Here is a 16,129-nt window from a genome sequence, read left to right as displayed (position 1 = left end):
CCGAGACGGGACTGCTGGCTGTCAGCGGGACCCAGGGCCAGGCCGCTTCCGCTGGGTGAGGAGCTGATCTCGGAGCGGCTCAGGTGCAGGTACTGGCAGGCGGGCAGGGGCGGGCCAGGGAGGAGCGTGTGCAGCCGGAGGCAGGCCACGTCTTGAAGGGCCTCTAGTTTCCATTTGTACTTTATTCTAGCCAAAAAGAGGGACTTCACTTACTTTTTTTTTTTTTTCTTTTTGGGTCACACCTGGCGATGCACAGGGGTTACTCCTGGCTCTGCACTCAGGAATTACTCCTGGCCGTGCTCAGGGGACCATATGGGATGCTGGGAATCGAACCCGGGTCGGCCGCGTGCAAGGCAAACACCCTACCCGCTGTGCTATCGCTCCAGCCCCTTCAGTTACATTTTTTAAAAACTTTTTTGTGGGGAGTCCACACCCAGCTGTGCTCAGGACTTACTCCTGGCTCTGTGATGCTCAGGCATCACTCCTGGCTTTGTGCTCAGGGACCCTGTGGGGTGCTGGGAATCAGACCTGAGTCATCCACACGCATGGCAAGGGCCTTACCGCCGTGCTGTTTCTCCAGTCCAACTTTCTCCTTTGGGGAGAGCCACGCCTGGCAGTCTCAGGGCTTACTCTTGGTTTGGCACGCAGGGATTACTCCTGGCGGGCTTGGGGGACCACATGGGGTGCTGGGGAGTGAACCTGAGTCAGCTGCATGCAAGGCAGGAACCCTACCACCGTGTTATCTCTCTGGTTCCTGTCTTGCTTTTTTACATCACACTCAGCAGTGCTCAGCAATTACTCCTTCATGGTGCTCAGTGGTTGCTCCTGGCCAGTGCTCTAGGAACCTAGAGCACTGGTGTTGGGAATGGAACCCCAGGTTCTTGCATGCAAAGCCAGTTTTCCATCCCTGAGCCCGCTCTCAGCCCCAACAATAACAGTTGTTGAGGACTAATTCTGGGTGCTGTATAATGAGATTTCCTTCCTTCCTTCCTTCCTCTTCCTTCCTTCTTTCTCTTTTTTTTTTTTTGCGTCACACCCGGTGATGCACAGGGTCACTCCTGGCTTTGCACTCAGGAATTATTCCTGGCGGTGCTCAGAGGACCATATGGGATGCTGGGAATCGAACCCAGGTCAGCTGCATGCAAGGCAAACGCCCCACCCATTGTGCTATCACTCCAGCCCCATTTTTTTTCTTTTTTTTTTTTTTTTTTAAATCACACCAAGCTGTGCTCAGGGCTTACTCTTGGCTCTGCACTTAAGAATTACTCTTGGCAGGCTCTGGGACAATATGGGATGCTGGGGATTGAAGCCGGGTCAGCCATATGCAAAGTAGTGCCACCGCTGTCCGGTCACTTGGGCCCCTAAAATTTTTTTTCTTAAACTCATACACGTCTCATGAGGTAGGTGTTATATATATTAGCTAGGTCTTTTATTTTATTAATTATATTTTTGGGGTTTGGGGCCACACCTGGTGGTGCTCAGGGCTAACTCCTGCCTCTATGCACAGGGATCAATCACTCCTGAAGGGGTTTTGAAGGATCATATGTTGTGCTGGGGATTGAACTTGGTCAGTCATGTACAAGGCAAGTGCCCTCTCCGCTGTCCTGTCCCTCTGACCCTACCTAGAGTAGCTATTATATAGAGCAGGACCTGAACTATAGCAACCCGCCTCAAATGATATCTGCTGCTTCCCACCCCTTAGAAGTCTGCGGGCTTGTCCACCCCAGTGCCTGGCTGTCTTTTGGCAAGGATGTGGCATGAGGTCTAGGCCTGACCAACCTCTGGCCCCTTGTCCTACCATTAGCAACTGGCCCAGGGGAGGTCACGTGATATGCACACAACCTCAACCGGTGTCTGGGATGTGGAAGATGCAGGTTCTGGGAGACCGTCTCTTCTCTTCTAACTTGAAGAGAGCTTTGATGTGAAGGACTGAGTGCACAGAGAACACGGAGATGAGCAGGCTGGATGCAGAGGAAGGGTAATGACCTTATGTGAGTTCCTAGACCCAGCCACACCTGAAACTTGACCCAGCTGGAACTCCCCAAGTTCATCAGAATGACATGTGTGTGTTTTCTGCTATTGGGTTTTGAACCCAGGGCCTCATGTAGATGAGGCATGCACTTTACCACTGAGCCACATCCCCGGCACCATTATTTTGTGCTTAAAAAAATAGTAATAAGGGCAGGCTGGAGAGACAGTACAGGAGTTAAGACGTTGTATGTGGATGGTTCTGGTTGGAACCCTGGAACTACTCATCTTCCAAGCACTGTCAGGAATGACTCCTAAATTCCAAGCCAGAACTGAGCCCTGAGCACTGATGGGTGTGGCTCAAAAATCAAAACCAAAGAGAGTGAGTAGAGAGATGGCTCCAAGAGCTATGCAGGGAGCAGAGAATGCTACAATGGATAGGGCTTTTGCCTTGCATGCAGTCATCCCAGACTTGATCCCTGGCACCCCATCAGTCCCCAAGCCGACCAGGAGTGACCCCTGAGCCTACTCAGAGTCAGGGGTAAGGCCTGACCATCGTGGGATATGCACCCCAAACAAACAAAAACCCAAAACTTAATGAGAAAGGTATGCGAGAGATTATACAGTGGGTAGGGCTCTTGCCTTGCACATGGCAGACCCCAGTTCACTCCCCAGCACCCCATAAGGTCCTTCTGAGCCCACAAGGAGTAATCCCCGAGCTCAGAGCCCTACCCACTGTATGAGTCCTGAGCACCTCCAGCTGTGGCCCGAGTGAAAAAGAATCAAAGAGCTCAGCGCAGGCCTTACATGTGGAAGGCTGGGGTCGGTTCCTAGCACCACTTGGTCCCTGAGCGCTGCTAGGAGTGGCCACTAAGCAGAGCCAGGGGTAGCCTCTGAGCATCTTGGGGTATGACCCCAAAGCAACCAAACAGCCCAACTGCCCTATAGCAAGGCAAAACTTAAGATTCAGAGCAATGAAATAACTAACTTGTAGGTGGCTGAACCAGGACTGGAACCTGATTAACCCTAGTACCGTGAGGTTTTCACTCTCTCACTTCATGGATGGGGCAAGGCAGGCCAGCTATGGGGGCACTGCAGGGGCAAGGCCTGTGAGAGGGCACTGATCTGGGCCAGGAAGCGGACACCCAGGAACTCAGTTTGCCTCTGGGAAGGTTCAGCCTGAACCTGGGTACGAAGAACCTGGGTGAGCACGGGGAGACGAGTCCAGGGGACTGGAAGGTTTGGGAGGCAGGTGGGAGCGTATGGAAACATGAGGAGGCAGAGTGGGGTCCCACACAAGGTACGGGACCTGGACAAGAGTGAGGCGAGCCCTGGCGGTGAGCACTTGGCCTTGGACGCTGAGTGGGAGGCCAAGGCCAGGCCTGGGTGTCCCCCAGACCAGGGCTGGAGCAGAGAGAAGGGCAAGTGGGAGGAGGCGGCTGTTATCTGCACCCTGGACGCTGGGGGAGGAGAAGGGGCCTTGAGGGAGCAGGCGCTGGTGGCCTTGGCGGCCGAGGAGGACACCAAGGAGCTGGAGGGGGGGGGGGTCCGGGGGCACACAGGGGACCCACCTGCAGCTGTCTGTTGTATAACGCACACGTCCCGGCCCCCAAACCCCACACTCCCGCATTGCCTTCCAGACGCCCTGCTGAGCCCAGGCGACTCACCTACCCCCACAAACTAGACACGGTTTTGTTCTTTTGAATGTTTTAATAAAATAACCCAATAAATATTCTACATGGCACAGGTTGGAAGGACAATGAGGGGACGCTGAGGGCCGGTGTGCGGGCCCCCAGGAACTCTTCCAGGAAAGAAAGACTTGGCTGGGGCGGGGCTGGGGGGGCAGGGTGCTCTGAAGGGCTGCTCTGGGCACCTGGCATCCTTCCTGGTGGGCAGAGGGGAAGGGCAGAGAGGGCTGGAGAGCTGAGCCCCTGCAGCCGAGTCTGCGGGCCCAGGAGCAGCCGGGGTGAGGGGGGACTAGGCTAGAGGGGGCGGGAGGGGGCAGTGGGGCACTGAGCAGGGGTGAGGCTGGTGGCAGGCTCAGGCCCCAGCAATCCTGGGCCTCTCACTCTCGGACGTAGACCCTGGTGCACACGACGTCATCGGCGGTCATGGTCTGCAAGCAGAGAATGGGGGGGATCCTGGGGCTTTGGGGTTCCTGGTTAGTTTGGACTCAAAATCTGCTGCTTGTTTGGGAACCAACAGGCAGGAGGGGGTCCTCAAATGCCATGGGAAGGAGGATGGCCCGAGGGGTTCCCCTATGACGTCTTCCCTAAGCCAGGAGCCCTGCAGAGAAGTTCTGGGAGCTCCCCCTCAGGGGAGTGCACGGGGGGGGGGGGTGTGGGGGGGGACGGGAGCAGCCCAGCAGTTCCCTCAGGGAGACCAGCCATGGTGGCCTGGGGGCATCTGCCCCTGGAGTGGTCTGGAACGGACACAGAGACACACAGACACAGACATACAGTCACACTGACACACACACAGATACACACACACAGTGCACACAGATACACACACACAGTGCCAGGTTCTGCGCGCACACACACGCACACACACAGCTCGCACGTGCCCTGAGCGGGAGCAGCGGCCTCACCAGGATGAGCTCGCCGTCGTTGGTCAGTTCTCTGCTCCAGGAGGTCCGGGGGCCCTCGCCCTTGAGGAGCCTCTGCTCACAGACCATTTTATTCTCGCTCTCCCACTTCACCAGGCTCTGCAGCAGACAGACCATAGCCGGTGAGTGCGGGGGCTCGCTGAGGGACACGGCTGTGCCCCTGCCTGCACGCCAGGGCCCAGCGAAAATGCAATAAGAGGGCTGGGGACATCACCCAGAAGACACAGCTGGGTGGGGCTGGAGCGACAGTACAGCGCATAGGGCCTTTGCCTTGCATGTGGCTGACCCAGGTGCAATCCCCAGCATCCCTTATGGTCCTCCAGCACTGCCACGAGTAATTCCTGAGCACAGAGCTAGGAGTAACCTCTGAGCACTGCTGTGTCTGACCCCAAAATAAACAAACAAAAACCAAAAGGCACAACTCTGCATGCAGAGGCCCGTTTCAGACCCCCACTGGGAGTGGCCCTGAGGCCACCAAGCTTTGCAAGGAGACAGGCCTCCTGTGGTGCCCGTGCTGGATGGGGCACTGGGTGCTTGCTGGGCCCGAGGGAGCCCTGTCTGGACCCACCTTGCAGGGCCTCCCATCCACCGTCTGCTCCTCAAACTCCTCGCCGATCTGGAAGTTGATCTCGGTGGTGCGCACGGTGGTGGAGGTTTTGATGTAGAAGGTGTCTCCCTCCTGCTTGATCTCCACTGCGGGCTTGGACGCGGCCGCCACCGCGATCTTCCTCAGCATCACATTCACCCCTGCGGGGGTGCAGAGACAGGCCCGTGTCAGGGAGCCTCCCCCACACATTGCCCCTTGGGACCGACCGAGATGCCGGCTGTACCCTGGTGGCTGGAAGGGTGTGGTGGGCGGGGGTAACAGGGTGAGGCATTGAAGGAGATGCAGCTGGTGCAGTGTGACCCCCCCCACACACACACCAGGATGGGCGTTTCAGGAACCAGGCAGGAGATGCCATTCGGACTCCTGCCACTCGCTGTGCCCCACCTTTCCACCTTTTTGGGGGCCATATCCACTGGTGCTTAGTGTTCACTCCTGGTTTTGCACTTAGGATCACTCCTGAAGGGGCTTAGGGATCAAATCTGGGTGGAATGCACGCAAGGCAAGTGCCCTACCTGCTGCACTCTCCAGCCCTGCACCCCCCTTGAATGAGGCACAGGCCCTGCAACAGGACCCCAAGCCTTCGCCCTTCACATGCAGTAAGTCAGCAGGGCCAAGAGCCCCCAGAAGACTGAAGCATAGGCTCTGCCTGGGCCACTCCCCCCCAGCGCAGAGGGGCTTCCCTAGCGTCTGCTTGCTCCCTTTTGTGTTTTGTGGTTTTAATTCTGGGGGAATACACACCTGGCGGTGCTCATGACTCACTCCTGGCTCTGTACTCAGGAGACCATATGGGGTGCCAGGGAGCAAACCCAGGATGACCAAGGTCCCCCATCCACCTCACTTTGGGCCTCTGTCCCCCTGAGTGTGACCCCCCTGCTGGCTGGATGCAGCCAGGTCACATGCCCATGGACATGTGACAAGACAGCTTTTCCCTGCCCTGTCCACTTGATCTGGGCAGGGGCACACAGCTCTTCACCTGCCCCGTGTCCATCCTGCTCCCAGCTGAGAAGGCCCCAGGCACCACCAGGAGCGCCCCCAGCAGCACTGGGCCCTCTGCAGAGGCTGGCGGCCAGGGAGGCCAGCATCTGCTAGGCTGTGAGCTCTGCCTGGCTCGGATCCCTGAAGCTGGATGATCCAAGGTAGATGGCTTCCCCTCTCTGAGCCCATACTGGAAGCAAGAGGCCGATGCCGGCTTAGGCCCTCATAAACAGTGCACATTTACCTTTAAGTGTTCCAAAAATCATGGCTACTCTAAGGTTGCTCTGATTTGCACTGAGAAAAGGAAAACAACAGAAATGCCGGAAACAAAGGCCCGGGATCAGACTCTTGCAGGCCTGGCATCCTGGGAGGTCCCCAAGCCCACCCAGCTCTGCTTCTGTGGATTCAGGGGCCCGGGGCCCTTCCCCGCTCGCCTGTCCAGATTTAACCCCTTCTTTGGGCTCCCATTATTAAGAGGATGGGGAGCAGGAGACACTCCCCTCTGAAGGAGAGAGGCAGGGAGACATCTGCGGGCACCCCTCAGCTGGGGCAGAAGCTACAGGAACAATGGGTGGGATGAAGGGGCCCAGCAGGCACCGAGAGACAGGTCCCCCAGCCTCATGGCATCAGAGCAGCCCCACTCTGTTCTAGAGAGACGAGCAGGAGGGAGGAAGCCAAGGACTTGCCTCCCTTTTGTGTGTATGTGTGTGTGTGTGGGGGGGAGGTTGGGGCACACCTGGCAGTACTCAGGGCCTACTCCTGATTCTGTGATTAGGGATCACTCCTAGGGGGGCTTGAGGGGCCATATGGGGTACCAGGGAGCAAACTCAAACCCGAGTTGGCTGTAGTTGGCTGTGTGCAGGGCATAGCCTACTCGCTGTCCTATCTATTGGGCCCGAGCCTCCTTATTCTTTTTTTTTTTTTTTGGTTTTTGGGTCACACCCGGCGATGCACAGGGGTTACTCCTGGCTCTTCACTCAGGAATTACCCCTGGCGGTGCTCAGGGGACCATATGGGATGCTGGGATTCGAACCCGGGTCGGCCGCGTGCAAGGCAAATGCCCTACCTGCTGTGCTATCGCTCCAGCCCCTGAGCCTCCTTATTCTATAGGGACCACTCCCAGCAGTGAGTGCTCGGGGCCGGGGTGGGGGGGGCGGATCATGCAGAACAGGGATCAAACTCAGGGCCTTGTTCATGCTGAGTCTCCCTCTTGGTGCTCGGCTCTTGAATCCAGGCAGAAATAAGTGTCTCCGGTCAGACTGACACGGTGGGGGCAGGAGAGAGTGCAGGCTGACCACAGCCTTCGTACGGAGCGTTTTGGGTTTGATCTCTGGCACCCCAGGGTCCCCTGAGCCCCTCCAGGAGTAGCCCCTGCGTACTGCTGGTTATAAAAACCTAAAGGATGGGTAGGAAAGACACATCTCCTTTTGTCTTCTTGGCCAAAGACATTATGTCACTTTTTATTTTTGGCTTTTCAGATCACACCCAGCCATGCTCAGGGGTTACTCCTGGCTCTGAACTTATTGCCAGTGCTCAGGGGACATATTGGATGCCAGGGATCAAACCCGGGTTGGCCTCGTGCAAGGCAAACGCCCTACTGGCACTGGCCCCATTATGGCACATTCTTTTGCCTCCTGAAGAATCTGCCTTGCTGCCCAGAGTCCCCCCCTGCCAGGGGGACCCGCACCCCCAGTACCTGACTCGTCTCCCCCGGAGAGGGGCCCTCAACTAGGACAAAGGTGGGTGAGAAGAACATGATTCCCGGGAGGCTGGGCAGGCTGTGGCGGAGATGCCCCGTGCAGCGGGCTGGCTCTGCCTCGCCCTGGGCCCAATGGGGACCGTGTTTATCTAAAGGGTCTGTTTTCAATCTGCCCCACAGCAGGGCCTTGAGGAGGGCACGTGGCTCTGAGCAACCCGCAGGGAGGACAAACAGACGCTGGGGTTGAGCTTTGGATCTCATCCCCCAGCTGGGGCAGAGAGCAGGGCGGAGGGCCTGGGCTTCATTCCTGCAAAGACGAGCAAGGAGCACTGAGTCTGGCGGGAGGCTCGTTGGTCTGATCTCCAGCAACCAGCCCCCCTCCCAGCCACCCCCCCACCTCCCGCAAAGTTCCCGAAAGAAGAGCTGGCAGTGAGGGATGATGGAGCCCCCAGCTGGCCATAGAGCAGTCCAGATCTTTCCAGTCCTGACCATTCCGGCCATCCACTCTCCCCAGGGTGCTCCCACCCCGAGGAAAATGGGGTCTCTCTCCCCCCTCGAGCCTTGGGGCTCCAGTGCCTCCAGGAGAAGTCCCAGTTGTTGGTTCCTTAACTATCCTCCCTCCATCATTCCCCAGTGCCCTCTCCCACTTCCCTGGGCACAGGTCACAGGGCAGTTGGGAAAAGACCATGGAGTGAGGGTGTCCCAACTGCCCCCCCCTCTTTATTCCACACACCCAGCTGGGCTGCAGGCAGGAGGATGAAGAAAACTGATTTTTTCGGAAATGGGGGAGTGGGGTGGGGTTTCACACGAAGCCATTTGTTGAAATCTAAGAAAGTGATAATTATCCCAAGCAATTTTAGGGCTCTGGAGCTGAGGGCTGTAGGAAAATATTTGTCCTGCAGACTGGGGATGGGGGGGTAGAGGGAGCAGAGTGGAGAGCGCTGTAGGGGATCACCAGGCGCCTGCAGCTAGCCAGGCTCAGGCTTCTAGGTGCTGGGGTAAGAGCCCCAGGCTGGGTGCCGGATGCAGGATTTGCTCCTCTAAACTGCTGGCGCCCCTGCCCCCCCGCCCCGCTCCACCCAAGGGACACCGGCCCCGCGCATCTGGTTTCTGCTTGATTCATAGGCTGAGTCACCGCGGCGCTTGCATCGAGGGGTCGCCCCGCCGGAAAGGGCAGCATCTTGGGGTCCTGGCCCAGCGCCCCCGGATCCAGGCGCCCGGCCTCGCGCGCCCTGCTCCCAGCACCCCGACCCCCGCAGCCCCGCTCTCCGCTCCTGGGGGTCGCAGACCGCCTCACCCAGGACTTTAAGCAAGTCCTCGAAGTTTTCGGACCGGATGATCTTCCAGTTGCCAGAGAAGTTGGGCATGGTGGTGCGGGGCGGTCCCTCACTCGGGCCTCGCTGCAGCGCGGGACTCGGCGTCCTTTTGTCGGAGGAAGAGGAGGAGGAGGAGGAACGCGGCCGCTTCGCAGGACTCGGGAGCCGAGAGTCAGCCAGAGACACCCCCAAAGCCGGCCCGGGAGCCCGCGCCGCAGTCTTTATACCCCACGCAGGCCCGCCCCTCCGGGCCCAAGAACGAGGCGGCCCCGCCCCCGCCCCGCCCCCGCCCACCTGGGGGGCCCGGGCCCCGGCCCTGCTTCACGCCGCCCCGCCCGGGGTCCCCCGGTCCCTCGGCCCCCGGCCTCCCGAGGTCCTGGGCGCGGTGGGTGCGCCGGACAGGCTGCGCAGGGCGAGCCCGCGGTCTGGGTCCCCGCCGGGGGTCGCGGATGCTCACTCGGGCGCCACGTCCTGCAGACCCAGCCGGAGCGGCCCGGCTCCCCTGCCCGAGTCCACTGAGCTCGGGGGCCCCGCTCTGCCCAGCAGCAAAGAGGGAGCCCGGTGCGCGAGCTGCGAGGACGCGCGCGTGCCGGCTCCCTCGAGCCTGCACAGGACCGGCGTGGCCGCCGGGCACCCGAGGACCGGCTGTGGGGGCGGGGGCGGGGAGCCCCGGGTTCCTCTACCTGCACCTCCGCGAGGCCACGGCGCCCCCTACCGGGGTCGCTCGGAGAGGCAGGGGCGGCTGTCGCACCCGGTGCCACCCGTCTCGGGGATCGCTCCACGCGGGCACCCAGCGACGTGATTCTCTGCATGCGCCGGCGGGCACCAAAGGGTTAAACGAGCCCCGGGCGCGGAGGGCAGAGGTCGCGGCGTCACTGGACACCGGCTCTTTACTGAGGTGGGGGATGCAGCAGGGGGAGGCGGGCAAGGCCGCGGGGCCCGGGGTCCGGAGGAGGCGGGGTGGGGTGCCCCGGGGAGGGCGGAGCGGAGTCTCCGGTGTCACCGCTCCCCGGAGCCGTAAAACGAGCGGAAGGAGCGGCCGCCGTTGGCGCTGGGCTTTGAAGTGGGAGATCAAAGGAGGGGGGTAGGGCTGGGCTCCCCGCGGAGCCCCCAAGGCGAATGGGCGAGACCCCGGAGAGGCGGGGAGCCGGAGAAGCCGAGTCGGGGTCAGGCAGGGGGGACCCGGCGCGGGGCGCGCCCGGGCACTCGGCTGGGCAGCACCGCGGGCCCCGCTGCCTTCGCCCGATCGACGCACGTGGCCTGGCAGCCCGAGCGGCCCCTCCTCCCGGCGCAGATCCCCACATCTGTTCTCAGCCTGGGTTCCCGCGCTGGCCCTCCCTGCCAGCGTGGCCGTGGGTGGAGCCGAGAGGAGCGCTTCCCCTCGGAGCCCGCGAAACGCAGAGGGTGGGGGCCTGAGCCGCCGAGTAGGGACCGAGGCGAAGGAGAGGGAGGAGGACCGAGCCCCGCAGAGTGAGGGCTGACGAGCAGGCCAAACCAGGGCACAAGTCTGCGTGGGGAGAGATCTCTGCGCCGTGGGGAGATCTCTGCGCACTGGGTATAGAACAATGCAGCAGAAGGAGGGTGAGACGGGAAGGACTTCGAGGTGGACCCCACCCGCCAGCACCAGCACCCTGTCTGAACGGAGGGACCTAGTGGCTTCTGCCAGACTGGGCTGGGTGTGGGAGAGCTGATTTGGAGATACAGGTGACCCGGGCATCTAGAAAAAAAAGGGGGCAGGAGTTGAGGCCAGGAGCACGGAGCAGAGACAGACAAAAGCAGAAGTGGTGGGAGGAGGGGGTGGTCTCTGGGGGGTGCTTGAGGCCAGGGTTTCAGGAGCTGCCTGGGCTTTCCCCCTCCCCCCTGCTTTGGCGCTGCTGTAGGTAAAGGGAGGGGGATTAGGTTCTGACAGTGATATCAGGCTCCGGGCCAAAAGGATGAGGAGAGGCTGGGGGAGGAATAGGGAGGAATCCAGACAGCCCCTGGCCCTGCGTCTAGCTCACTGCCCCTTCCTTCTCCCCATCTCGAGATCCATCTGCACCCCACCCCTCTCCACCCCAGCCTGCTGTAGTGCACAGCTGGCCAGCTGTCTCCAGATCAGAAGGCATCCCTTGGGCTGCAGAAAAAGAGGCTCAAACCACCCCACCCTGTGACTCAGGATATGAAACCCTAACCCCAACATGGTCACCCAAGAGCCTCGGCCTTCAGGAGTGGGGAGGAGGGGTGGGGGGTGAGGGGAGGTGGCAGCACCATCGCTGGGGTGGGTGAGGGGAGGCCTGAGCCTGCTCCTCTCCCTTCATTTCCTTACTCTCCCGGTCAGCCGGCTGGCCAGAATTTCCAAAGAGACAGAAGTTAAGACAAAGGGAAGTTGGGCAGGGAGGGGAATTTTTTCCAGATGTGAGTATTTGTGGCTTGGCAGCTGTGGGCCTGAGCTCCAGTCCCTGCACCCCAACCCTAGCTGGGGGAGGTGGGGAGAGGGTACACAGTCAGGTCCTGGTGGGCGCAGCCTCTGCACCCTTGGGAGCAGTGCAGACTGGGGTGCTGAGGGAAGAGGCAGGGAAAGGAATGGCGAACTCAGGCTGGGAAACTCAAACAGGCTGACAGGAAGGTGTGGGAGCTGGGCCAGGGGCCAGGGGCCAGGACCCTGGAATCAGGCACGGAGAGGGCAGCCTAGTCACTCAGTCGCCAACAACTGGCTTTAATTTCCCGTCGGGATCAATAAGGAGAAGGAATTTCCCTATGTCGCTGGCCTTTTAATCATGACCAAATCTACTGCAGATCTGGAGTGTGTGTGTGTGTGTGTGTGGGGGGGGTGTGCACAAGCATGTGGGTGTCGGAGTGGGGGGTAACCCCTTCCCGGTTCTGGCCCTTGGTTGGTCAGGACCCTAGGTCATACTCCTTTGGGACTCCCCCAAGAATTTGGAGACTCCAGTGCGTGGGGGAGGGGAGGGAGTGTGAAGTCAATGAGAAACAACTCCAGGAGCCTGGGCCAGAATAGTGATGTGGGGAGGGAAGGGAAGGGCCAGGCTGGGCGCAGGGTAAAAAAGAGGAGTTGGGGGCCTCGGCTCCCCGTGTGCGCGTGGTGGAGAGGTGCTCGGGGCTGTCAGCTGCTGGCGCGCGGCAGAGGTGAGTGTGAAGGTCTGCAGATGCGCGCAGTGGAGAGGTTTGGGAGGCAGCCACTCCTCCTTTCCCCCTCCATCACTCCCTGGAGTCCCGGCGGGGATGGAGACCACCCAGCACAACCGGCCAATGGGACAGGCGCGGAGTCCAGCACCCCTCCCTTCCCCTCCAGCCGGGCCCAAATTCTTGGCCAAATTCAGCACTTGCCGTGGCGGTGCCTGAGCCCTCACTGTATGTGCTGGTGGGTCAGAGAGTTCGCTGCTGGCGGGAGGCAGAGATGCTCAGCAGGAGGCTGGTCATCTGGGCAGTGCTGCTCTGTAGAGGGCGGCCAGGAGGGGCAGTCTGGGAGGAGGGAACTGGCTGGGCCCCTCAGCCCCCAGCACTCAGCCTAGAGGCTCTCCTGCTCCTGTTCCATTCTCCCCAAACTTGCTGCTACTTCTGGGTGGGGGTAGGGGGTCTGACCCAGAAAGTGTTTCAAGCAAATACAGGGCAAGCTGGGAGACACAGGGTCAGAGATCGGGAAGGGGGGGTGGGGGCTGGAAGGTGGCTCCAGGGACCAAAGCACAGAAACTTTGTGTATAGGAAGGTCAGGTTTGGCCCTGACACCCGGCAAGGTCCCCTGAGCATGGGGCCAGGGGCAACCATCCAAAAGTAAGACACAGAAAAGCAAAGGGATGGAGTGATAGCACAGCAAGCAGGATGCTTGCCTTGCATGTGGCCAGCCCGCATTCAATCCTGGGCACCTTGAGCCCTCCTGGAGCGATCCCTGAGTACAGAGCCAGGAGGAAGCCCTGAGCACGGTTGGGAAGAGCAAAAAAAAAAAAAAAAGACCAAGGAAGCAAGGAAGTTCCATCCTAGAAGTCATCTAGGCACCGGGGGAGACTGAAGGAGGGCAGTGGGACCAAAATCCAAAATGCAGGAAAGACCTGATCTCTGGTGCTGTCCCAATAGGGTGGGACCCCAGGGAGGAGGCGTGATTCCCGTCAGACTCAGGGAGGAGGATCCCTTTCGCACCCAGGTGGCCTTCTGCTCCTCTATTGCTTTTGGCTCTGCTTCCTGGTTCCCAGCTGCAGCCACCGCCCCTCTCCTCCCCTCTCCCTCTCTCCCCTCCTCTCCTCTCCCATCCTTCCTTTGCCCTCCCTTTCCTTCCCTGCCCCTCCCTTCCCTCCCTCCCCTCCCCTCCCCTCCTCTCCCCTCTCCAGGGCTGGGCCAGGCAGGGCTGGGCTTGCCAAGCCAAGCACAGGGGCTGAGGCTGGGGCGGGGGTTGGGGGCAGTGCAGTGCACCTGAATCGAGCACGTGTCCAGACTCTGCCGTCTGTCCCGGGCTCTGCTCTGACTTAGTGGGACAATCCTGAGACAGAGGGGAAGGGAGGGGGGCGTGGAGCAGGGAACTGTGGCAGCTCCAAGAACCCTGGGGGTCACCTCTCTCCCCACTCAGTTTTTGATCCTCGCAGGAGAGTTCCACCCCCTCCAGTCTCTGGCTCCTCCAGGTTGGGGTGTGGGTGGGTGTGGCCAGGACAGTTGGTCTGGTGTAGGCTGCCAACATCTGAAGCAGCACAGGGCCAGCTGCAGAGGGGGCAGTCGGGGCAGTGTCTGCCTGCAACACAACCCACAGTGCAATGACTCCCAATTTCCGGGGAGTGCCTCTCTCTGCCACCCCTGCCCCTTCACCCCTGCAGTACGGGCCTTGGGGAGGCTGAAGGCCCGGCTTGCATGGTGCCAGGGACAGTGGCCAGGCCAGGAAAAGGTTGACTTGCACCCAGGCTGTGGGCCTAGGTGTGTCCACAGCCTCTCCCCATGCCTCCTCTTTCTCCCTCTGTGGATGGGAGTGTAAAAGGAGGGGGGCTCCTGGGGTCCCACTCTCGTGGCGGGTGGGCTTCTGGAGGAAACTGGGGAGCCACTGTGCTCTCCCCTCACCCCACTGCAGAGGGTGGGCACCTGGTGGGATGGAGAGAAAAAGGCCAAGAGGTAGGATCCTGGAGCTGGAGGGGTCGAGGCCTGGTCTGGCCTTGCCCAGGGACACGGGGATGGGACTCGTGTCTCCAGGAAGGGCCGGCAGAAGAGCTGGTCTGGCCTGGTCAAATTTACTCCCTTGGGTAGGCTCTAACCTCTTTGGCTGTTTGGGGGGCCACACGCAGAGGTGCTGGTGGGGGCTACTTCTAGCACATAGCTGGGGTACCCCATAGTGCTGGGGATGGACCCCAGGCCTGCTGCTTGCCCGTGTGTGCCCAGTTCAGCTCAACCCTGCGCGGGGTGGGACTCATGGAAGCTGCTTCTGCCTGCACGCCCCTCCTCTCCCCAGCACGCCACCAACTCCCCGATACAGACAGATTCAGTGGTGAGACCCCCATCCTGGCTGCAGCGGTGTATGGAAACCAGCTGTGTGGTGGCTCCAGAAAGGTCGAGCCCCAGGAGGCACGTAACAAGGACCAGCTTCCCCGAGCCAGGCCCTGCACACACAGGCCCAGCCTCAGTGCCCTTCGGGGCCAATGGACCAGACTCCCTGGAAACAGACCCAGAATGGGGGGGGGGGGGGCTTGAGCAAAGCAGGGCCCTGATTCCTGCTCTTGACCCCGCTCGCCCCTCCCCTCAGAGCGGGCAGGGATTCAGGGCAGTTCATTCCGGCCTCTTCACCAAGCTGGGGCCTTGTCCTCCCAGTGACCTGCACCCCCCAGCCCCCCACTGACCCCTCCTTGAGAAGGGCTGGGGAGAAGGGGGTAGAGGAGGCCCCCAGTCTGACCCAGCCCTGATGGCTTTCCCCGGGCAGGCCGACCAAATGGGAAAAAGATGTGTGAGGTGGGAAGCTCTGATTTCCTTTCCCCTGCGGGCCCCGGCTCTGGAAAATGTTAGCTGTCAGAGAGCGAGCCTGAAACAGCCTCCCGGCCCTGCACCCGGACCCTGGACACCCCCTGCCTGCCCAGACTCCCAGAGGACCCGGGGACCAATGCCTGAGCATTTCAGCCAGCCAGGCCCAGGATGCCAGCCCTCTGCCCTGCCTATCCCCGCCACCAGATCAGAGGCGACTCCCAGGCCAGAGCTTGGTGCTTGGGAACCTGCAGGGACAGTCCCTGGGGGCCACAGGAGATGGCAGTTCGCAGACCCCAGCTGCCGGATCCCAGACCACCTAGATTTGGGGGTCCTTTTCCCCACAAAGCTTGCAGGAGCGACCTAGAGGGGCAGCCTCCCTGCACCCACTGTGGGAGCAGGTGCGGCTCTTGTGGGGCATTTCTTGTCACTTCATTTTATTCACTTATTTTGGTTTTGGAGGCCCACACCTGGCAGTGCTTGGGGATCACTCCTGGTGGGGCTCAGAGGACCCTATGGGATTGAACCCGGCTTGACTGTGGACTAGGCAGGCACCCTACCCACCGTATTATCGCTCTGGCTTGGGTCATTTCTTTCTTTTTTCTTTCTTTTTTTTTTTTTTTTTTTTTGCTTTTTGGGTCACACACGTCAATGCACAGGGGTTACTCCTGGCTTTGCACTCAGGAGTTACCCAGGGGACCATATGGGATGTTGGGAATCGAACCTGGGTCAGCTGCGTGCAAGGCAAACGCCCTACCCGCTGTGCTATTGCTCCAGCCCCGGGTCATTTCTTTTTTAAAGCTCCCTGGTTGGGGCCGGGGCATGGGTAGAGGTTGGGCACTTGTCTTGCTGCCAACCTGGTTTGATCTTTGGCAACCCATATGATCCCCCAAGTCCACCAAGGGTGATCCTTGAGTGCAGAGCCAGGAGTAAGCCCTAAGCACTGGAAGTGCAACCCCTAAAAGAATTAGAAAATAAAATAAAAGCTTTATTTTATTTTAAAAGTTCAATGGCTCCAGGCAATTGGACTCCAA

The 16,129-nt window shown here is 60.2% G+C and overlaps 1 protein-coding gene across 1 annotated transcript; it reads right to left on the bottom strand.

The window, feature by feature from the left end:
- Positions 1-3,668: 3,668 nt before the first annotated feature.
- Positions 3,669-9,769, bottom strand: CRABP2 (cellular retinoic acid binding protein 2). Its single transcript, XM_004619321.2, has 5 exons — positions 9,631-9,769; positions 9,155-9,279; positions 5,145-5,323; positions 4,559-4,675; positions 3,669-4,084 (listed from the first exon to the last, which is right to left on the bottom strand). Exons 2-5 carry the CDS (start codon positions 9,222-9,224, stop codon positions 4,034-4,036), a joined length of 417 nt encoding a protein of 138 aa, XP_004619378.1. The 5' UTR covers positions 9,225-9,279; positions 9,631-9,769; the 3' UTR covers positions 3,669-4,033.
- Between the last annotated feature and the right edge of the window lie 6,360 nt (positions 9,770-16,129).

This window comes from Sorex araneus, chromosome 5, assembly GCF_027595985.1.
Source record: "Sorex araneus isolate mSorAra2 chromosome 5, mSorAra2.pri, whole genome shotgun sequence".
NCBI classification, from domain to species: Eukaryota; Metazoa; Chordata; class Mammalia; order Eulipotyphla; family Soricidae; genus Sorex; species Sorex araneus.
Note: the sequence above shows the minus strand (reverse complement) of the source record. Positions and strands in the feature narration are given on the sequence as shown.